The sequence below is a fragment of the Scleropages formosus genome, chromosome 18 (genome assembly GCF_900964775.1).
Source record: "Scleropages formosus chromosome 18, fSclFor1.1, whole genome shotgun sequence".
In the NCBI taxonomy this organism is placed as follows: domain Eukaryota; kingdom Metazoa; phylum Chordata; class Actinopteri; order Osteoglossiformes; family Osteoglossidae; genus Scleropages; species Scleropages formosus.
In genome coordinates, this window is record NC_041823.1 from 21,790,582 (window position 1) to 21,814,130 (window position 23,549).

Consider the following 23,549-nt stretch of genomic DNA (forward strand, 5'->3'; position numbering starts at 1 on the left):
GAATTTAACTCAACCAGTCTTCGAAGAATTCTCCTGGATCTGAAATATCTTCCTGGTATCCTGGATACTCCAGGTCAGATTCATTCGGGACTCTATGCATCACCCTCTCAGCATCAGATCACCTCTCAGGTCATTAAATGCAAATTGCAAGTAGGAGGCAATGAAGACCTGTCCTGAAGCAATGGTGCCTTGAACTGGGATCCAATTTTCCAATATCCCTGCACCTGTAAACCCCTGGCAGTCTGCAAAAGCATTCTTTCTACATCATCCATAGACAGGAGCACACCTCTCTTTTAGGAGTAGAGATTGTTCTGGTGCCTACAGGCTTAAATAATTATTCAATAGAAACCATAAAAATTTCAGAGAAAATTTAATTTTAAAGCAGATACTGTCAAAATGAAACACATTAAAGACTTTACAAGACCTTAGAAGGCCGCGTGGAAGAAAAAATATCACATCAATCTTCCAAATGACTTGTTACCTCATATGACTTTCCTGTAAGGCCCCCCAGTCGATGCAAGGAATTGGTGTCTAGGCCAAAGTTCTACTGGTAGGACCCCAGTGTATCCATAAGCAGAGGGACACTACCACATATAGCACCTCCTGGTGTCATGGCTCCTAGACATGCTGCCATGGCTGCTCTCCCCAAGCTCCCAGACAGTGCCTACCTTTTGTCCTTCACAGTGGAGGTGAGGTTGGGTAGCACACCAATCGCGTACTAATATTTTCTGCAGCTGAGGGAAGTCAAAGCACTGTGACTTAAACTATGAGATTAAGAAAACTCGAGGATGGTCAACCCCACACTGTCTGAGACCTGCCTCATAGTTGGTTCTGATCTGATTCAATACAGTAGAGGAGTCCTAACCTCTACACCTTTGTTGCCTTTATGTTGTTATCAACTTTTTTGCATACAAAGTAGAAATTTTTCCCTACTTGCTCTACACATTTTGGCAGGATTACGCAACATTCTTTGAATTGCTCAGATGTCACAATGATGAAGTCATACTGGTATAGACCCACAGCATCCAGATCATCCTGGGGCTGAAAAGAGGGTGTTCCAATGCCTGGCAGATCCCAAAGCTGGACAGTGAGAACGCTAGGGTGGGCATAGACCTTAGCCTCTCCGGTTGTCTCTGTGACACCAGTTGTTGCTGCTTCTGGGTCTTTATCTCAAATCCCCCGAAAAGCGTTGATGAATGAGGACTTCCCTGACCCAGACTCTCCTGTGACTGCAGTCTCTAGAGTGGTGGACATCAGCTGTCCAAGCATGTTCTGAATCTGTGCCACCACTTCTGCGACCACTTGTGACTTCACCGTGCTGCTTATCTCCTGAATCTTTGCTTCGCTGATTTTTTGCAGCTTTGTCATGGGAACAGGTTGATTCTGGAAACTGTAGATTTAACACATTGAGGTTGAATCCATTTCAGCTAATGAAAAGCACACTAAGACTCAGACTAAGAAAGAACAGTAGCTCAGAGGGTAGCGCTCGTGTCTCATAGTGTGACATGGGTTTTAATCTGGCTCAATATGTGCAGTTTGCAGGTTCCCCTCAGTTTTCAGGGGGTTTCCTCTCACAGTGAAAAGACGTGTTTCAGATGACCTGGGGAAGTTAAAATTGCCCATTTTCTGTGTGTGTTACATTGTGAATGGGGGAATGATTGTAAGTACTTTAGTGTACTGTGTCTGGCATTGTTCCACACAGTCAAACTAAGTCCTGAGGGTTCTGACATGATCTTTTATGAATTCAGCATTGCACAGCTTAATCTGATATTTTCAACTGATGATATAATCATACGGGGAAGATCAAAAGAACAACATGATTACAGTTTGAGTGTCAGGCCATGCCCTCATCAGCAAATTACCGCACCTGCTGCTAGTCAGCATGACCAGGTATAAAAGGAGTGCCGTCACTACACAGGGTTGCAGAATCTTACAACGCCCGCCTGCCTGGCTTGTGATTCCCCGGTCTCCTGCCTTCTGACCCTTGCTTGCTCACCTGGTTACCGAGATCTGTTTCACCCTGGAAAATGACGTCTGCGCCTCAGAAGACCCACGCCTGTCCTTGACCTATGTTCTCTGTTTCATTCAATGAGTGCCCCAAAATAAACATACCTGCACTGGGGTCCAAACCCCTACCTCCTGTTTCCCATCCCTGTTCATGACATGGAGAAAGGCATTAGCAACATTAATAATGGCAAACCTGAAATAATGAATAAAGGAAAATGTCAACAGAACAACTTAATTGCTGGATACATCATTAGCAGTAAAGGTATTTGCCATGTTCCATTCCAGAAATGAGTAGACAGACCCAAGTGCAGCGCAATCTGACTTTTACTTTGGAAAATCCAAGAAGCGTGGTCACAAGTTTGTCTTTTCAAGGGAAATCCAAAAGGCATAGTCAAGTAACAGGCAATAGGTCAAAGAACACAGGGAGTCAAATCAGGTCAGGAGGAGGCTAAAGAGCAAGGTAGAGAACAGGGAAACCAAGAAGGTTGAGTCACTAGGTTTGTTAGGCACAAGGCAAACAAGATTCCACATCAGCATTAGTTCTGCTGCAGCCTATTATGCGTCTGTCTTTGCCGAGCCCCAGGTGTGCCTCGTTGCTCTGGTGGCATGGGCATGGCAGTATTAGACCCAAAAAAGATTTCAGTTGTAGAAAACATGTTCAATGGAGGAAAAAAAGATGTTCAAAGGGTCTCTGGAATGGTGAGCTACATGGCAAAGTTCATAACTGACCAATCCAAGTAAATAGCTCCACTCTGAAGACTGAAAAGAAAGCATAATGGAAACGAAACCATAAACGTGAGACAGCATGAAATCAACTGAAAAAACAGCCGACAGAAGAACCAATGCTTAATTTTCATGTTAAGGTGTCACACCCCAGAACACTTTCCAGCAGCTCAAGCAGGCACACCTGCACCAAATCAAATGGAGGCATTAATCCAGATCCACCACCCACGCCATCTGCAGAATCTCACTGTGGCTCCTGCAAATTTTGAAATTGCCCCACGGATCAAGACCACCAACTCAGCTTCAACATGGACCTCAACAATGGCTTTTCTTTATCACCTTGCCGCAGGAACCACTGCCCCGATTCTCTTCAATAAAACCTGCCCTTGGGATCAATCTCTCATGCTCCCGTGTCCTCAGATTACTAAGCAAGATTTCATCAGATGTGTCACAGAGTGGATTTTTTAAGAAATTTTTTTTTAAATGGTGGAAAATGACTTACACCTGTGAAAAATCATCATTTTATGTTAGGGTAGGAAAATAGTGTAGAGACCAACCAGTCACTTTTAACTGTATTGTTCCAAAAGCCACTGAATGACTGCTCATGGAGAATAGAGAAAATGATGATTAAGCTGTAATGGACACAGTGGTGCAGTGGGCTTGACCAGGTCCTGCTCTCTGATGGGTCTGGGGTTTGAGTCCTGCTTGAGGTGCCTTGTAACAGACTAGCATCCTGTCCAGGGTGTGTCTCCTCCCCCTCCAGCCTTGCACCCTGAGCTGCTGGGTTAGGTCTGGTTTGCCGTGACCCCACTCAGGATGAGAGGTTTCAGCCAGTGTGTGCGTGTGTTATGCACTGAAAGTGACATATTCACCAGGCAAAATAATATACACAGCAGGCACACTTTTCCAAGCAGTTCCACCAAAAGTGCCAGTGAGTGAAAAAAGAAATGTGAAAGCCTATATCGTGTTGTATCTTTCATTGTTTGGGTTGGTGCTGTTTGATGTTGTGTGGAAAGGTGTTTGTCTTTGGTTGCCAACTTGTGATTGCTGATAAGTGGTTGGTGGTGATCATGGGGTTGCGGTGGCGCAGTGGGTTGGACCACAGTCCTGCTCTCTGGTGGGTCTGGGGTTCGGGTCCCGCTTGGGGTGCCTTGCGACGGACTGGCGTCCTGTCCTGGGTGTGTCCTCTTCCCCTCCGGCCTTATGCCCTATGTTGCCGGGTAGGCTCCGGCTCCCCACGACCCCGTATGGGACAAGTGGTTCTGAAAATGTGTGTGTGTGGTTGGCGGTGAGTTAAAATTGTACAATTTGGAATGCAACCTATAGAGCTGCCACTAGATGGCCATACGTTAATAACGTTCTTTGTTTTAGCAAAAACGTGATATAGCAGAGAAGAAGAGTTTGCCTCGTAGAGTGTACGAGTTGAGCGATAGATGTTTTTTGTTGGTGTTTTAATGAAATGTAATGTTGTTATTGGAAAACCCAGAAGTCGGTCTCGTCATTTGTGAACTCAAGAGGCTGAAAAAGGGTTAGTGACAACATAGGTATAATAACAAAATCATTTTGAATTTCGGGTTCGAAGATGGATATTGAATCAAAGATGGAGCTGAGACAGGAAGAATGTAACATTACTCAGAGAAAACAGCGAAATGATGGGCAAATGACAAACAGGATTGTTCACCAAACAAAATGGAATGCTGGAACTAAAGGGTTGAAAGCTGGAGGAGGAGGGGACACACCCAGGACGGGGCGCCAGTCCATCGCAAGGTACCCCCAGCAGGACTTGGATCCCAGACCCACCACAGAGCAGGACCTGGCCAAACCTGCTGTGCCACCATGCCCTCCTCTCAATCAATAAATCATATATTTCGGTGGCACAGCGAGTAGTGCTGCTGTCTCACAGTGCCTGGGTGGTGTGAGAGAACGTGGGTTCGATGCTGCTCAGTCTGTGTGGAGTTTGCATGTTCTCCCCGTGTCTGCGTGGGTTTCCTCCCACAGTCCAAAGACATGTTGTTCAGGTTCCCCCATAGTGTGTAAGTGTCATGGAGTGAGTGTGTTTCACTGACGAATGGATGAGTAACCCCTTGTAAGTAGTGTATCTAGCAGTGTAAGTCATCTCACCTTGAGTGAAAACGGTGTGGGTTCAGGCCAGGCCGCACAGTGATTTGCATACATTCAGGATCTTGTTCCCTTACACAAACAGAATTCAGTTCAGAAAGTGTATATTTAAAAACATTTAAATTTGTTAATTGTTTCAGGCATTTAACCATATGCAAAATATTTCCACCTCTCCAATGTTAGATATTGTTTAAAAAGTACAAATTGTATCATTGTATACTGCTTCACATTGTCTATACCTTCATTTAAAATCACTTATATATGGGATGATTGTACTTTTACTTATTACATTATTCTATAGTCTTGAGAGAAGATATCACACACACACACTTTCAGAACCGCTTGTCCCATACGGGGTCACGGAGCCTAACCCGGCAACTCAGGGCATAAGGCTGGAGAGAGGGGGACACACCCAGGACGGGACGCCAGTCTGTTGCAAGGCACCCCAAGCGGGACTCGAACCCCAGACCCACTGGAGAGCAGGACCCGGTCCAACCCACTGCGCCACCGCACCCCCTTGAGAAAATATCATGTACTTCTTTTTTCTTACTGGTCATAGGCCTTAGTCTTGAGTATATTGAACTTTTGGCGAGATTTTTAATTTGCATCGCTGACTATTTTGTGTCTGAATTTTCTCAAATGGAAAATTTTTTTAGTACCTCTGATCTATCATATATCATGTAAATTACAAAACAGGCTCAATCTCAAGCTCAGCTATTGTGAAATGCTGTAAGGAAGGAGAGAGAAAGCAAACATTGTAGCACCAGTTATAAATTTAATCAGTATATTTGTAACTATATTTGAAACATTATATCTTGTCTTCAATGTCACATTTTCATCCACTCATTTATCAGGTGCTTGTCCCCAAATCAACGTACATTTCAGAAAACAGTACAAAAAGTGCATTACATCAATGGAAGGACTGAGTTTATCCGCTTGTCTAGTATCCATTGATAATATTCGGCACAGTTTTATAATATGGTGTCACAGTGGCACAGCTTGTAACACAGTGTTTGGGCATATGTTTGAATCTGCTTAGTCTGTTTGGAGTTTGCTTGTCCTCGTGTCTGTGTAGGTTTCCTGCCACAAGCAGAAGACATGCTGTTCAGGTGAATTGGTGATGAAAAAAATTGCCTGTGGTGTGGGAAAGCCGAGTGGGTGTGTGCATGAGTGAGACAGTGAAAGGGACCAGAGAGTGAAAGTGAGTTTTATATTTCAAGCACTGTTTAAATACCACTTGAGGAAACACATACAGAGCTTTTCTGTGTTGGGAAATACCATGCTAACAGCCACCTTAACTCGACAGCATTTAAACAACTATCAGACATCTACAAACCTTAATATATTTGAAATGAAAAATCTTTCACTTCTCTTTATTTAAAAGTGGACTCTAAATAATGAAAAGTAGGAACCTCAATAATAGTTTGTGGTGAAACAAACTCCCTCTCTGCTTCAGAACTGTTGAATCCTCCCCAGCACTGAAGAAATGTCCCAAAAGTGCTCTTAATGTTAGGTTGATTTCTCTCTCAGTCTCCTGACACATGGGTAAATTAGGCCAATATGCTCCTTTATTTCTTACTGATGACTGATGACCCATGAGTCACTGATGCCGTGGGTGGAAAATCCATCAGATCAGTGGCAAAAGACAGAAATATTGACCGGTCATCCTTGCAAAGGTACATTAAAAAGAAGGAAGTAAAAACTGTAGGGTACAGCGGAACAGCGGAAGCAAAGAGGGTCTTCACAGAGGAGACAGAGAGGGAGCTTGTAAGCCATATCAAGAAGCTTGCTGACCAGTTCCATGGCCTTCACACATTTCATTGAGAGCACTAGATACTGCAAAAACATAAGATATTGTCATGCTCACAATTGCAACCCATACTTCACATCGCTTGCAGCCTCTGGGCAAGTGTGTTTATGGTCCATTTAAGACCTATTACAACAGAGCTCTTGATGGTTGGATGAGATAAAACCCAGGCAAAACAGCCAGTGTATACCAAATCTCTGGATGTGTGAGTGACGCTTTCTTGTCAGCAATGACACCATGGACTATCTCTTCTGGATTCAAGTCCACAGAGATTTTCGCTTATAACAGAGATATTTTCTGTGATGGCGCAGTGGGTTGGATCAGGTCCTGCACTCCCGTGGGTCTGGGGTTCGAGTCCCGTTTGGGGTGTCTTGCGACGGACTGGCGTCCCGTCCTGGGTGTGTCCCCTCCCCCTCCGGCCTTACGCCCTGAGTTGCCGGGTTAGGCTCCGGTTCCCAGCGACCCCATATGGGAGAAGCGGTTCTGAAAATGTGTGTGTGTGTGTGTCCCTTGGGGTCACTGCCCTTCCTGGTCAGCGGCGGCGCCACTCAGTGCTGCTAGGTAACACTCACGTATCACCTCACAGTCTCATAGGACACGGAGGTATAAAAGGAGCCAGCGGAGCAGAACCAATTGAGGATTCTTAATCAGCGGTTCCATTGTGTCCTCTTGGCGATTAGTAGTCTCTTGTTCCCTCAGTCTGTTTCCTAGCTGTTCATGTTCCACTCCCGAGTGCCCGTCCTGTCACTTCCTGCTTCTTGTGCTCCAGTCCTGGTCCAGTGTACCAGTCCGGTATTTCGTCACATCTCGGGGTTACGGTCATACTCACAGAGTAGCGTTTCACTGTTCGCCGTAGTTCAAACACCGTGTGTTTCCTGTTTCACTTCCACCGAGTGTCTTACAATACGCACAGTGCACTTTTAACATCACCCTGCACGTGAGGTCATTCTACGTTTCGTCCGTGTTCGGACGTAATAGCAACCCGCGTCCGTGTCGGATTCCCATCCGGACGCTACAATAAGTAGATGTTTTCATTTACTTCTTTCTCATTTGTCCTTGCCAAGAGGAAAAGATAAGTAAAAACTGGCTCATCTTACTTTACTATTTTAGTGCATATTTTATTGGCATAAACCAAAGGTTTCAGTTACAGGAATGCAACCTTTTCTTTATCCCCATCAACACAGGATCAGGATACAGGATATCATAAGGATAGGATATCATAAATTCAGTTTCGTTTATCAGGAAACGCACCCCTTCTCTTCTGCGTCACTTCTCGGATGGGTATAAAAAAGTGAAATAAAACGACTCACACACTTGTGCACCACAAAGAACTGAAGATGAAACTTCTCCTCCAGGTCATCCTCACTTGTGCAGCCTTCTCTAAAGGTACAGTACTAAAGTAGAGTTTGCTGAACACATCCTCCTTGTTCTTAAACATTCAGATGGTGGCTGGATTTTTAACTGCTTGTTCTTTCACACTGTGTAAACTTCAGATATTTCTCTTTAGGCTTATTCACATGAAACATAAACCTCCGCTTGCTGATATTACTCCGATCATTGTGGTTATTTTTGTAACACTGAAGTATCATATCTCTTTATCCAAATGCAGTTAAGTCATTAGATACATCTAATTGCAATTGTTGTGCCTCTGCTGTAGAACAGAAACCTCAAAACCAGGGTAGCCACAATGCAGAGTGTGTATAACGGCACCAAAATGTGCATAAACAGGATTACTGCTACAATCCAGTAATTATAATTTTAAAGCAGTCTCCACTGCTGCACACTGTAACTTTTATTTTTCTCTTATGTTGAATATATGGTTCATTGTGTTCTTGTGCTATAATTTTGACTAATGATACGAAAATATATTTTTAGGTTATCCACTTAATTGCTACGAATGTATACCTGACTTAAATGGAAAATGCACAGAGACCACCAAAACTTGTCCGTCTGATCAAACCAAATGTGGAAGTATGACTATGACTGTGTATACAGGTGAGAATGAATTTTGGTACTGTCTGTGAGGTTACTGTAACATATGAAAAATGAAAGCTACTAAAATTGTTTTGATCTCCCAGTAATACTGGCAATTGTGCGTAAATTGGTGTTAAAATATATCTTTGAAATGCTTACAAGTATACTACCTAGATTACAAAACAAACAGTTAAGAAATCGTATAAAGCCATCAGATTTTAAGGTAAATTCTTATGCTTTTATTCTGGTAACTGTAAATAATATTACGTGATATGAAACTAATTATGCTATTACTTGATTCATTTTTTACATCTTTTCTTCAGGTAAAAATATTAGTGCAAGTACATCTTATTTTGCCTTGTTCAATGTAGTTGAAGTGCAGCTGCAATAACCTGTACATTTGGTTTCCAGGAAATTCTGTGTTGACTGAAGCATCAGCAAAGTCCTGTGCAAAACCTCAAGAATGTACCTCTGGTTCCATCAATTTTGGAGTCACCAGGACAGCAGTGAACACTGAGTGCTGTAACACTGGCCTTTGCAACTCTCAAAACACTCCTGGTATTATGCAAATATCGACGTTACCTGCATATATTTAATCTCACCTGTCACATATGTAGTTTAATCGTGTCTACATAGAAATAAAATAGTGCAAGAGTACAATAGTGTTCCCTCAATTTCACACCAGCATTCAAAGCAAAACTTGCAGTCAGACTCTAAAAGGTGGCATAGATCACAGAGATGTATAGCAATCAACCCACTGTGGTATTATGTGGTATCTGCCTTTCAACAGAAACAGTTGTCTGTGTTGTCCTTTTGCTATTCGTAAATTACTTGTTTCTACTGTTTTATATTACAGCATGGTCAAAAAATGCCCCAAATGGAAAGCGGTGCTTCACCTGTAATGGCAATGACTGCACATCAATTCTTAACTGTGTTGGAGATGAAAATAGTTGCCTCAAGACCACTGGTAGGAATCGTCTGCCTGACAACTTCAGTTTGATGCATACCAAATGGGGAGAAATATGCAGTGATATAGTAGCTAGAACTAAAACCAAATTTGATAATGAATTCTGATAAAAACAAATGATTCACATGAATGAAAATTACTGGTTCTATTTTCCACACTTCTTCCACCTCTCAGTACACTGAACAGCAATTACCCCTGAAAACCTCACTAAAACTGTAAGACTTTTATAATAGGAAGTTATTTCTTTAATAGTAAAAAAGGCATTGAAGCATATTTCAACTATTTCATAGGAAAAAAAAAAAAACACTGTTTTTCAAGTCCCTCTATTCATTTTCTTTTTCAGTTTCTGCACAGGGTGGGGTGGTGACCATGAAAGGCTGTGTGTCCTCAAATATTTGTGCTGCTGCCGGTGACTTGTCAGCACAACTTGGCCTAGGCGTTGGTGTCAGCATGAACTGCTGTGAAGGAAACCTGTGCAATGATGCTCGGCGCACCATGCAGAGCATCCTCCTCCTGCTAGTGCCTCTGGTCTCTACTGTCCTCATCCAGTGACAGTGTTTCCACTGAAATCTGGTCACTGGTATTTTTCCATACACATAACGCATACAAATCTCCTATGTTCAACACTGTTACAAAGTACAGGTCATGTCATTGCAAAACAGCTTTGAATTTCTATATATTCTTATATTTTATTTGGTCTATATGGGAAAATTCTACTTTTTTTGTAGCTGTCACAATACGGTATACTTCCTTTTTTTTTACTGCTCGTATATTTTATCTTAAATGCAGATTTTCAGGTTGTTTCAAGTTTTGACAAAATATTTGTTGTTGGCTGCTTACTATTTTTCAGAGTTAAGTGGAATAAAATTTCCCTCCTGAAAAGTCATTTTGGTATTGTTGTTTGTCTAATATCCTAGTGGGAAGTACAGTGGCCCCCCATAATCTGCCGGGGATATGTTCCAAGTCTCCCAACGGATGCCTGAAAGCATGGATATAAGTACACCCACCATCCATCCATCGTCGACAACCGCTTGTCCCTAGTGGGGTCACAGCGAACAGGCATCGCAAGCGAGGCTCAAACCCCAGACTCACAAAGAGGGCATTTACATTTACATTGCTTTATTTAGCAGATGCTTTTCTCCAAAGCGACTTCAGTCCACACACCAAGGTGACTTACACTGCTAGATACACACCGGCAGAACTTGCCGCATCACCATGCCTCCCATTTATACTTTTTTTAAAAAATTTCTTTTAATAAATAAGAAAAAGGTTACTTGAACACAAGCACTGTGATATTGTGACAATCGATGTATTAATCGAGATGTTACTAAGTAACTAACAGGAGGGTAGCGTATACAGCGTGGATACGCTGTGCAAATGGATGATTCACGTCCCGGGCAAAACAGCGCAAGATTTCATCATGCTACTCGGAATGACATGCAATTTAAAACTTATGAATTTATTTCAGGAATTTTCCATTTAACATTTCTGGACTGCAGGTAACTGAAACTGCGGATAAGGGGGGACCACTGTAAATTGAATATACCACTACTCAAAAAAATTAAAGGAACACTTTGAAAACACATCAGATCTCAATGGGGAAAAAAAATCATGCTGGATGTCTATACTGATATGGACTGGGTAATGTGTTAGGAACGAAAGGATGCCACATCGTTTGATGGAAATGAAAATTATCAACCTACAGAGGGCTGAATTCAAGGACACCCCGAAAATCAAAGTGAAAAAATGATGCGGCAGGCTAGTCCATTTTGCTGAAATTTCATTGCAGCAACTCAAAATGGTACTCAGTAGTTTGTATGGCCCCCACGTGCTTGTATGCATGCCTGACAACGTCGGGGCATGCTCCTAATGAAACGACGGATGGTGTCCTGGGGTATTCCCTCCCAGATCTGGAACAGGGCATCACTGAGCTCCTGGACAGTCTGAGGTGCAACCTGGCGGCGTCGGATGGACCGAAACATAATGTCCCAGAGATGTTCTATTGGATTTAGGTGAGGCGAGCGTGGGGGCCATTCAATGGTATCAATTCCTTCATCCTCCAGGAACTGCCTGCATACTCTCGCCACATGAGACGGGGCATTGTCGTGCACCAGGAGGAACCCAGGACCCACTGCACCAGCATAGGGTCTGACAATGGGTCCAAGGATTTCATTCCGATACCTAATGGCAGTCAGGGTGCCATTGTCTAGCCTGCAGAGGTCTGTGTGTCCCTCCATGGATATGCCTCCCCAGACCATCACTGACCCACCACCAAACCGGTCATGCTGAACGATGTTACAGGCAGCATAACATTCTCCACGGCTTCTCTAGACCCTTTCATGTCTGTCATAGGCGGGAGCGGCCGGGAACTGCTGGACACTCTGATGGGTGACACAGCCGCGCGAACGGTACAGAGCATTATAGAAAAATTGGATGAACACTGTATTCTCAGTATAAACGAGACTGTTGAACGTTATCGATTCTTTACGAGAAACCAGCGAGTTGGACAATCAATTGAGAATTACGTCACGGAGTTGAAAACTCTCGCTAAAACCTGCAATTTCGGAGAAATTAAAAACTTGCTCATAAGGGACAGGATTGTTTGTGGGATTAACGCCGCAGCACTGAGAGAGAGATTGCTTCGCGAGAAAAACCTGACATTAGAGACGTGCGTACAAATGTGCAGAGCAGCAGAACTGTCCAGAGAGAACAGTATAACCACTGCGGGGGCGGCGGTGGAAGAAGTGCACGCAGTGAGGGGAGCAGCACGTCCTACGCGTCCTGGTCAGGAGGAAACCAGCGATACAATTTCATGCAAATTCTGCGGGAAAGTGCACGAAAGGAATAAAACTAAATGCCCAGCTTTTGGGAAGAAATGTAAAAAGTGTGGAAAGGGCAACCACTTTGCAGCCAAATGTAAATCTCAGTTAGACCAGAGGAAGAAGAAAGCTGTACACAGTGTTTCAGAGACTCACCTCAGTGATGGATATGAGGACATTCTCGCCGTCAGTGCAGTGGACACACAGACCGTAAACAAACGAGAGACAGACGGAAGAAAGAAAACATGGCTGTTTGCAGGCATGCTTGTAGGAAAAGAACTTGTGAAATTTCAGATTGACTGCGGTGCTAGCTGTAACGTAATTCCTATCAATCTGCTGAGTCCAGACACAGAACTAGAAGATACAGGGACTGTGCTAGTAATGTACAACCAAAGCAAAGTGAGACCAATTGCAAAATGCAAGCTGAAACTGAGAAATCCAAGAAACCAGAAATTGTATAGACTGGAATTCCAGGTGGTGGATAAGAACTGTATTGTTCCGCTGTTGGGCAAGAGGGCGAGTGAAGCCATGAAACTAATTGAAGTACATTATGAGAACATCTTAGCAATAGACAGCATAGTCACCACTGAGGAACCCATTGGCAGCCCACTGTCAGTGCAACAAATAAAGACAGCGTATGCTGATGTATTCACAGGTAATGGCTGCCTGGAAGGAGATTACAAAATTGAGATTGACAGCACAGTGAAACCTGTACAACTTCCAAAAAGAAGAGTACCAGTAGCCATGATGAAACCGCTGAAGGAAGAACTGCAAGATCTTCAACAGAGAGGAATCATTGCGCCAGTGGACAGGAGTACAGATTGGATCAGCAATATGGTAGTGGTACAGAAACCCAACTGTAAACTGAGAGTATGCATTGATCCAAGACCTTTGAACAAAGCTTTAAAACGCAGCCATTTTCCTCTACCAACCATTGAGGACATACTCCCTGACCTATCCAAAGCCAGAGTGTTCACTGTATGTGATGTCAAAAGTGGGTTTTGGCATGTCAAGCTGGAGGAGGAGTCCAGCTATCTCACCACTTTCGCTACTCCTTTTGGAAGGTACAGATGGCTCAGGATGTCGATAGGCATAAGCCCAGCTCCTGAGATCTTTCAAAGAAAGCTGACACTTGCATTGGAGGGTTTGCCAGGCATATACATTATAGCTGATGATGTGCTTATTACGAGACAGGGAGAGACCCCGGAAACAGCAGAGCGAGACCACGATGAGAAATTGAAAGCATGTCTGACACGATGCAGGGCGAAAGGCATTAAACTTAACATTGACAAATTCAAACTGCGACAAAAGGAAGTCTCCAGCATTGGACACCTCTTGACATCGGATGGCCTGAAGATAGATCCAGACAAGGTTCAAGCCATAACACACATGCCTAAACCAACAGGTGTGAAAGGCATCCAGAGACTGTTGGGGATGGTGAATTACCTTTCGAGGTTTTGTGCATACCTTTCAGACCATTGCGAGGTTCTGAGACAATTGACCCACAAAGACAGAGAATGGTGTTGGACAGCACGGCACGAAGAGGCACTAAGCAAAATAAAAGAAATCATCGCAAACGCATCAGTGCTGAAATACTACAACCCAGATGAGGAACTTACAATCCAGTGTGATGCCTCTGACACAGGTCTTGGTGCGGCTCTCCTGCAGGGAGGTATGCCAGTAGCATTCGCAAGCAGAGCATTAACACAAACAGAACGGGGTTACGCCCAAATAGAGAAAGAATTCTTGGCTCTAGTTTTCAGTATGGAAAAGTTTCATCAATACACGTATGGACGGAGAGTAACTGTACAAAGTGATCACAAACCGTTAGAGAACATAATGCGAAAGCCACTGCTCAGCGCTCCAAAAAGACTTCAAAGAATGATGTTAAGAATTCAGAAGTATGATGTGGACATCGTCTATGTTCCAGGCCGAGATATGGTGTTAGCAGACCCTCTGAGCAGAGCCTACTTGACTGAGAGTCCGCCCGCTGGATCTGTAGAAACTGAGATAGAGACGGTCAACATGGTACAGCATCTCCCATTCTCAGAGGATGGACTTGGCAGGATCCGTTTCGCCACGAAAGAGGACAGAACATTACAGACACTGATCAAAACCATTCAACATGGATGGCCAAAGGAAAAGGCAGACACGCCAAATGAGATCAGACATTATTTCCTGTTTCAGGAGGAATTGAGTTACCAGGATGGAATTGTCTTCAGGGGCGAAGGGGTTGTCATTCCGGATGTACTAAGGAAAGAGATAACCCAGCGCATCCATTCATCTCATTTAGGTGTGGAAGGATCCCTCAGGAGGGCCAGAGAGTGTGTCTATTGGCAGAGAATGAATGACCAAATCAAGACGTATATACAAAAATGTGACACCTGCCGGTCGGTGGACTGTAACCAACAGAAGGAAACGTTGAAGCCACACGAAATGCCAAACAGGCCATGGGCCAAGGTAGGCATCGATTTGTTTACCTTTGATAATAAGGATTACCTTATTACAGTAGATTACTACTCAAATTTCTGGGAACTAGATTTTTTGCCTGACACCAAAGCGGCTACTGTGATCAGGAAGCTGAAGGCTCATTTTGCGCGACAGGGCATCCCAGACATTGCCATTTCAGATAACGGCCCACAGTTCACATCCCAGGAATTTCAGAAATTCAGTCTTCGCTGGGAATATCAACATAAGACTTCATCACCGGGCTATCCGCAGAGCAACAGCAAGGCGGAATCAGCTGTGAAAACGGCCAAGAGACTGCTGTTTAAAGCACAGGAGACAAAACAGGATCCTTATTTAGCCATTCTGGACCACAGAAACACGCTGACGCAAGGACTATCAGCTAGCCCAGCCAAGAGACTGCTTAGCCGTCGGACTAGAACATTGTTACCTACAAAAGAGAGTCTTCTACAACCGAAAGTTCAATGTTCACTGGGAGAGTTGAAGGCCAACCAACATCGACAACAGACCTACTTTAACAAATCAGCTAAGGACATGGACATATTACGACAAGGTGACGCAGTGAGAATACAACCATTTGAGCCTCATACCACCTGGCGGACGGGCACCGTGGTGCAGCCACTCGACGCAAGGTCATATAGAGTTCAGTTAGACTCTGGAAGTGTTATCAGGAGAAACCGCAGGCACCTCAGAAAGGCTCATGATGCAAACCCTACAGTGACTATGAGCACAGATGCTGTCAGTTCGGATGGTACTGAACATACGGATGTTCCAGTCAGCACACCAACGGTCACTACATCCATAGCCAAACAGATCCAGGGAGCCATGCGGATGGACGCATAGTCGACTGTTGTCACGAGAGCTGGTCGAGTTGTAAAGGCACCTCAGTACTTAGACTATGTACGGTGATATTTTGGATAATGTTAATTATTGTGGGGGGAAAAGAAACAAAAATGTATGTTTGTGATATAGTTAAGAATACCCAGTAAAGTTTTCGAGTGTTGTTACTTAGGAAAAAGAAAAAAAAAAAAAAAAAATGAGAAAGGATGTAACAATAGGAACTATTCTTATATATGCTGTTGCAGCAGGTGCCACTTTTAGAGTGTGCACCAGGAGAAAGCTAGCCCACGCAATCTGAGTTTGTAAGTGCAGTGTTTGAAGTTTATTAAACAGTTACTTTAGAACTGGGATTGTCTGTCTTTATTAAGAAAAAGAGACAGAATAAAACACAACCCATTGGACTAGTTTAGCACTAACATCACTGATATATAATCACGTGTAGCATGATTCTTACCTTTTTAAGAGTCAGTGCATGTTCAAGATACTGATCTTCATTCACCTGCCTCCGATCTATCTGTAGTTGCAAAGTGAAGTCCCTCACAGCCCACACAAAACTGGGGAAGAACTGAACAAACTGGGCGTCTTCTGCATCATCATCCTCGGCAGATGAAGCACTGGGGGCTTTGACCTTAATCCGTTCTGTCAACTCTGTGACGTATCTGCAGAGGTTGAGGAACAATGGCCTGCTGGAGATTTTGGGTTTAACTTACAGCCACTAAAATGTCTTCACGCTTCCTGGTTGTGACTCAAAACACAGTATGTTGTTCCACACATAGCGCTAAACAGTATCACCCACTCTTGTTCTATTTCAGCGTTTTAACGCAAAGGATCAAAGTAAATTATTACATCACAATGAGCAAATCCCACATTCTTTAAAGCCCTTTTACACAAACTACAACCAGAAACTGTGACTAGTGACCTATAAAGGCAGTTTTTTTGAAGTAAGCTTGTCTGGGATGGATACAGCTGTCATCAGCCAACCCTTCTTTGAGTTGAGCACACATTTTATTGTACTATAACTCAACAAAAGGATACTGGAGGTTTTCCACAGCTTGGTTGTCTATAGTGCCTCGACTGTTGTACACAAGAGTGCTGCTCAGCAAGATGGCAAGAGAGAAAATCCAGGCATCATTCTTCTGGTCACCCTGAAGAAGTTAGCCCACATCACCAGGTTAAATAAATTTAAATTTTATTAATTACAGTTAGAGTCCAGTCTGTTCATCTTTTGGTGTTCCCTGGAAACATGCAGATGACAATGTAAAAGAATAAAAAACAAAGTTCTTAAATGACACCAAAAACACTGGTTGCAAATAATACAAAATATAGAAAAATATGCAAGTTAAATTTTGGTAATACTTTGAATTCAAAACTGTTTCATTGCTTCTTGGAACAGTGTCTTGAAAGTGTTGAACTACTTGCAGGTGGATACTGCAGCACTGGTCAAGCAAAGACTCTAGTTTATAAAGAAACTGAGGTGTTGAAGGTCTATGTGAAAGGCAGATTTTCAACACCTTGTCCAAATGATCAACGATATTCACATTTGGCAACTTGCCGTGACATGGAAGGTATGCAACTTCATGCTGGTATTCATGAGAAATAAATTCTGAACCACCTGAAGTGCATGTATGGAGCCACTGTTGCTTTGGTATGAAAACGCAGTAAAGAAACAATGTTTGCACTTATACAAAGATAAACTCTTTGACATACACAGATTCCCATAGGATGGACACACAAACAAATACAGAAGACAAACTATATATAGGAAGTTTGCAACAGATGTTGTGGCATTAAGAAACTCTCTGGTTTCAATCCAAAAACTAACTTGTCCTGATCTCTGCAAGTGTAGAATACAACTCATTACACCATACTGCTTTGTTCTCCTGCTTGGACCTCCAATTCTCATGTGTTTGCTTCAGAATGGGTTTTATAAATTTATCAGAAGTTCAAGAAATTTCCAAATGACAGCCCTGCCTAGATTTTGGGAAGTGCGTGACATCTGCCTTCCGTTTTTCTACTGCGACATTTCCTCATTTGAAATAGACAGTCATCGTTTTCATCATTGCTTCCCTGGCAAAATTCAAACAGTAATCAGCCACCCATTAATTTTGAAACTTGTACAGTTATTGCCACCATGTTACTGAGTACAGAGATTAGTGACACCATGTGATCTTTACAGTTACACTTTGGCTGATGCTACATTATGTTCTGAACCTCCACTGCCCCTTGTTTGCTAAAGCCACTTGTTTCCTGATACTGTAACATGGCTCCATTAGTATAAATAGGTGTCAGCTTTGAGGCTACGGAATGTATCATATTTAACCATTGAAACGAATGGTAATGTCCTAGACTGATGAGAAGTCAATTTACAAATGGAACGTATTATTCTCGCAAGATGACGAAAGACTACAAAAAGGTGTTGTTTGTCAGACCTCTTTCACAGCTGACACACTGATAAGTGTCCTTCATCTTAAATGTGACATGCATGTAGGTGGATTTGTAATCAATACTCCCCCCCTATTATTTTTGTAGCTTCTGTGCTTTTGTTTTTATTTCTTTTGTTCGGTATTTCACGACTGCCCATGTGTCAGAAAAGTGTTTCTTGGAGATTTCGAGCAGAAACTGGTTGTGTGTAGTCTGACATGTATAGATTACTAACTTATTTTTATTTTTGATTTAATGTTTACTAAAAAATATATTATGATCAGTTCCTCACCTTCTCCACATCTCCTAGTCCCTCAGTGTCCAACAGCACCAGAGTGTGGCCCTCTTTCACTGGGTGAGGCACACACCACATCCAGATGCCTTTGGTCTTGGACTGTACGGTGGCTCCCAGGGCAAATCCTGGTGGGAACAAAGAGACTCTTCAGAACAGAGGAATAATCACTGTAGAACAAGAAAAGGCATGGGTATACCCATGTTCATAGTTTTACGAGTGGAAATCAGTCCCACCTTTCCTCTTGACAGCCAGCTTGTTCATAAGGTAAGACTTGCCAGTGCGGTACAGTCCTACCACTGCCACAACCACCACTGGCTGATTGATCCTCATGAGATACTCTGTCGCTTCTTGAACCACTCTGAGGGTCCCATCAATGTTTTCAATCAGACACACTGGGGACTCCATGACTGTCACTATTGGCGCCCGCTATCTTGACCTGCAGTGACTGAACCATAAAATGGCATCTTTATTTTTAAGAATCAAGGGAACAATGCAATAGATGATGTGATGGACTATCATTTGGAAGACCTTTGGATAAATTCTTATTTCCTCAGTATAAAACATTTCCCACACCCCTTCCAAGTTTTGTCATTTAACCACTAAATGTGGATTTTAGAATTGCATAGCAGGACACACTAATACAGTCTAGTCCAAGTCATCAAGTTTGTCCACCAGTCTTTATTCCGCAAGACAAAAACTACCACTTGACCTACATTCCACCCGCTCTTACTCTATAAATTACACTATCCACTTCCTATCACTGAACCCCAAAATTAAGAAAAGTTCCTCTTTGTTCAATGACATGAGCCATAAGGTGGTTTGACTTAAATTGTACATTGCATATATTTTTAATTGCTTAAGATAGGCCTAGATTAAAATAAGCTGTCCTTTTCCTTTCACTTGGATTTAGGACTTTTTCTGAAGCTCAGTTTCCACCATTTTAACTGAGATGTGGAAGGAAGAATGTTTCTTATTTAACAGCAGCAGATGTTAAAGTTCTTCAAAATCCAGTAATAGCTGATATAAATCACTGCCAAGTAATTTAGTAAAAAAGCTGTCGTGTTGATGTAATGGGGAAAATGGAGAAAAATGTGTCTGCTTAAGAAATAAATGTAAACTAATATCATGTCTTAGTGAAACTGAAAGTACTTGGCGCATCCAAAACATGACACAATGGAGGGCTATTAAATTATTTACACGGTCCATAGATTTTTACATATATATATATGTATATACATATACTCGTATTTTTTTGAAGATCTATTGCCAATATTTCAGAGACGCTCCGTTTTGTGTGTGTGTGTGTGTGTTGATAGGTACTTTATGCTTCAGCAGTTCCGATAGTAGAAATAAAATTACATTAATAAAAGATGTTGCTTCTTACTAAGCTGAAATTCAATGCCAGCGGCAATTTTCCAAACATGTTGTGGAGACTGAGTCAGTAAATTATACACATACAACATGTTCATGTTCATATTCGTTTAGTGCACACTGGAGAGATGTCCGAGTCCGGCCACAGTCAGCCTGGCATGTACGGCCCGGGACGGAGGAGGAGGCGACGCCAGAATCGAGAGCCGGGCCCCCCTGGACAGAACCTGTCTGGGCCGGGCAGGGAGCGGGAATATGTGCCTCGGGAGCGGAGGGTGCGTGTTAACACATAGCACTGCACTCACGGAGCAATAGTGAAAAACAGCCCAGTAGTATATTAGTAGTACTCCCAACACCGACTTCAGAGTCATCTTTAACGTCCACGTGCTCAGTGGCTTGGTGCCTAGCTGGATACATTGAGTGTGTATTGTTTAGATGATATTCTCTTCATGCTTGCTTTGGCTATATAGAATAAAAATTATCATCATTATTATTATCATCATCATCACTGTTACACTGCATAAGATGGAATTCTTGTAATCGATCATTTAATCACTTGTAACACTTTGCAACCCCTCTTTCTGTCGAACTAATAAATTGTCTTGTGTTATTTACATTTACACTTCATTTAGTAGATGCTTTTCTCCAAAGCGATGTACATCTCAGAAATTATTATATTATTAAATTGTTATTATTAATGTGTACTCACTGAAATCACGGAAAAGTCGTGAAATAATACTGTCTTTCAGTAGAGTGCTGTGTGATTTGTCACTTGAAGTTTTACACGTATAGGTAAGGAAAATTTTTAGCACTGTCATTAAAGCTTTCTTTCAGGACTTGTGAGAGATGAAGGTTTTACACTGTGATAAAAAATCACAAGGATTTTAGAGGGATGCTTGTAGGTGTCAACATTTAGACGACTGAGAAGCCACAGCACATGTGGGGATGGGGGGCTGCTCATGTTTTGTCATGCATGGCATCAGCAGTGCTCATATTTTAGCTTGAAATCTTTGTTTTTATTAGGTGTTTATAGTAATTGTCAGTGGTGCCTCACAGTTAGATTACATACATTTACGTTTGTTTATTTATTTAGCAGACACTTGTCATGGATTGTTCCGAAAGGAAGCGGCAGACCCAAGTGCAGAACGGGATTCGGGGCTTATTCAGGGAAATTCAAGAGAGATGGTCAAAGGACAGGCAATCGGTCTTCGAGGTGCGAACGCTGTTACAGGGAGAATCCAAAAGGCAAGGTCGATACACAGGCAAGCGGTCGATGATCATAAGGAGGTACAGGAAAGTAGAAGCAGGGGACGGATCAGGAAGGAGTAGAGCAAGAGGCTAGGAGGTCGCTAACAACAAGGCTGAACAAGGTTCCGCATCAGCACCTGGTCTGACGCAGCCTTTTATGCCCCAGTCTGCGCCGCGCCCCCGGTGTTCCGCGTCGGCTCAAGGATGTGGGCGTGGCAACACTTTTCTCCAAAGCAACTACTCTGTGTAGTGTTATCAGCCCACACACCTTATTCACCAAGGTGACTTACACTGCTAGATACACTACTTACACTGGGTCACTCATCCATACATCAGTGGAACACACACACTCTCTCTGTCACTCACACACACACTATGGGGGACCTGAGCAGCATGTCTTTGGACTGTGGGAGGAAATCGGAGCACCCCGAGGAAACCCACACGGACACGGGGAGAACATGCAAACTCCACACAGACTGAGCAGAGACTGAACTCATGTCCTCTCGCACCATTGGGGCTCTGTGAGACAACAGCGCTACTCACTGTGCCATCGTGCCACCTGCTTTACGCTTGTTCATGCATCGGTTTGAATCCAGCTCATGGTGTATGGAGTTTGCATGTTCTCCATGTTCTTGGGGTTATTCGCACCCAAATACATGCAGACGCACGCACGCACACACACACACCGTCTGCAACTGCTTGTCCCACATGAGGTCGCGACACAGGGTGAAAGGCTGGAGGGGGAAGGGACACACAAAGGACAGGATGCCAGTCCATCGCAAGGCACCCCAAGCAGGACTCGGTCCAACCCACTGTGCCATCGTGCCCCCCCAAATGCATGCATTTAGTAAGAAAATAGCAAATGACATTTTTTTTTACCCTCCCTTAGCAAAGGACAGAACTTACCTTTTCCTTCCTACAAATTACATGTACTCATAAGTCTGAATTCTTGTAATGTGTGTTGTTTATGTAAGGCAAGCCTGTATTTGGTTCTTTGTTGATGGGTGCCCGCTCGTAAGTTCCTGTTGTATTTGCTAAGCAATGGAATAGACCAACTTTTCACTTTGTCAACAGGATGCCAGTGAGGAGCCACTGGGGCCTGTCTTGCAGAAGACCCCAATCACCTTAGCAAAGCTCCCAGCAGAAAGGGTAAGGTACGCAGTTTGTAGACAGTTGTGGAAATGATCTTAATGATTTTACACGCACACTGAGTGAAACAGCTTGTCCCAAGTGTGGTCGTGGCAAACCAGAGCCTAACCCAGCAACACAGGGCGCAAGGCTAGAGGGAGAGGGAACACACCCAGGATGGGATGTCAGTCCGTCACAAGGCACCCCAAACAGACTCAAACTCCAGACCCACCAGAGAGCAGGACCTGCCCCCCCCCCCCCACTGTGCTACCAACTTAGCAGAATTCATAATTATGCTGAAAAGAACTGAAACGGCAGGGAAAAAGATATGAGAACCAGTGGACTGCCAGGTGACAGCTGAAACTACATCATATGACACATTATGTGCAACATCCAGGCAGTTTTTTTCTTTGAAATCCATTCTGTTCTTATTTGTATTTCTGTATAGCATCGTACAATTTTAAGGTTGTGTTCAAGCTCAGAACTGGCAGCTCTGAAAACACGGAAGGATGCATGTACAAACTTGCTGTGTTCACCTTGTGTTTTTCCAGTGTTCCTGCAGAACACAGCAAAGATGGAGTTGTCAACAAAACCTGAAGAAAATGCACTTCGTGGTAGACAAACTAATGGCTCACTCTCACCTAACATACAAAGGTGAGGCAGAAAGCTATTCCCAGACTCAACATTGTCCTGTGTTTGACTCGGCCCTGTAGGAGTTCTTCACCTTATGAGCAAGGTTGTGAAGTGCTTCAGTGAATTGCAGTGTTCAGTAGGTATGATACAACATATTTTCTCAGGCACGTTATCAATGCTCGACTGTAACATCTTCCCTGGCCTGGGAAGGGATTACTTGGAAACAGAAGTCAACTTGTTTCTGCTGCCGGTGCTAGAGACGGAGGCAGAGGATGGCTTAACAAGAGCAGGTCAGAAAAGTTCTGTTGTCTGGGGGCCTGGAAGTGGCTAACAGTGTAACAACACTTCCGTGTGTGGTAAGTATATTTTTGCATGTGCTCAGTGGGTTATGTCCCCTATGTATATAACATGGTTCTGCTTTGGTCACCAGGGTCAGGTGTGGTCCCACTCTTCTCTCTGCTTCCTGGGTACAGGGGGCATCCCAGCTTCTCCTCAATCATTGCCAAACTGCGCAGCCAAGTCTTAGCAGTGTCCCACCTGCTGCCAGCTTTCCCACACCATCCTCACAGAGAAAAACTGGTAAGATCAAAAAAATGAGATTTATATTGCTTTTTCATAAAAATGTGAATAATAAAGTCATGAATTAACTAATTTTAAAAAATTCTTTGGCAGTCTCCCAATCTGCATTGTGTAGCTGTAAAAAGTAATACTGACATGTTTGAATTAAAATTGTGA

General features: G+C 43.2%; 1 protein-coding gene, 1 long non-coding RNA gene and 1 pseudogene across 2 annotated transcripts in view; 1 reads left to right on the forward strand and 2 right to left on the reverse strand.

Annotated features, from left to right (window-relative positions):
* Positions 1-544: 544 nt before the first annotated feature.
* On the reverse strand, positions 545-1,368 carry LOC114912577 (T-cell-specific guanine nucleotide triphosphate-binding protein 1-like; annotated as a pseudogene).
* A 7,676-nt stretch (positions 1,369-9,044) lies between these two features.
* LOC114909118 (uncharacterized) lies at positions 9,045-10,333 on the forward strand. Its single transcript, XR_003797117.1, has 3 exons — positions 9,045-9,187; positions 9,486-9,596; positions 9,940-10,333. It is a non-coding gene; the product is annotated as an uncharacterized LOC114909118 (long non-coding RNA).
* A 2,731-nt stretch (positions 10,334-13,064) lies between these two features.
* The window catches only part of LOC114912578 (guanylate-binding protein 1-like), a 91,982-nt gene continuing 81,497 nt past the window's right edge, over positions 13,065-23,549 (reverse strand). The window contains exons 2-7 of the mRNA XM_029260096.1: positions 18,671-18,882; positions 18,435-18,562; positions 16,757-16,866; positions 16,176-16,380; positions 14,035-14,077; positions 13,065-13,081 (exon numbers count right to left, since the gene is read on the reverse strand). Of these exons, the coding sequence (XP_029115929.1) occupies positions 13,065-13,081; positions 14,035-14,077; positions 16,176-16,380; positions 16,757-16,866; positions 18,435-18,562; positions 18,671-18,842 (675 nt within the window). The 5' untranslated portion in view covers positions 18,843-18,882. The remainder of the gene's footprint in view (positions 13,082-14,034; positions 14,078-16,175; positions 16,381-16,756; positions 16,867-18,434; positions 18,563-18,670; positions 18,883-23,549) is intronic.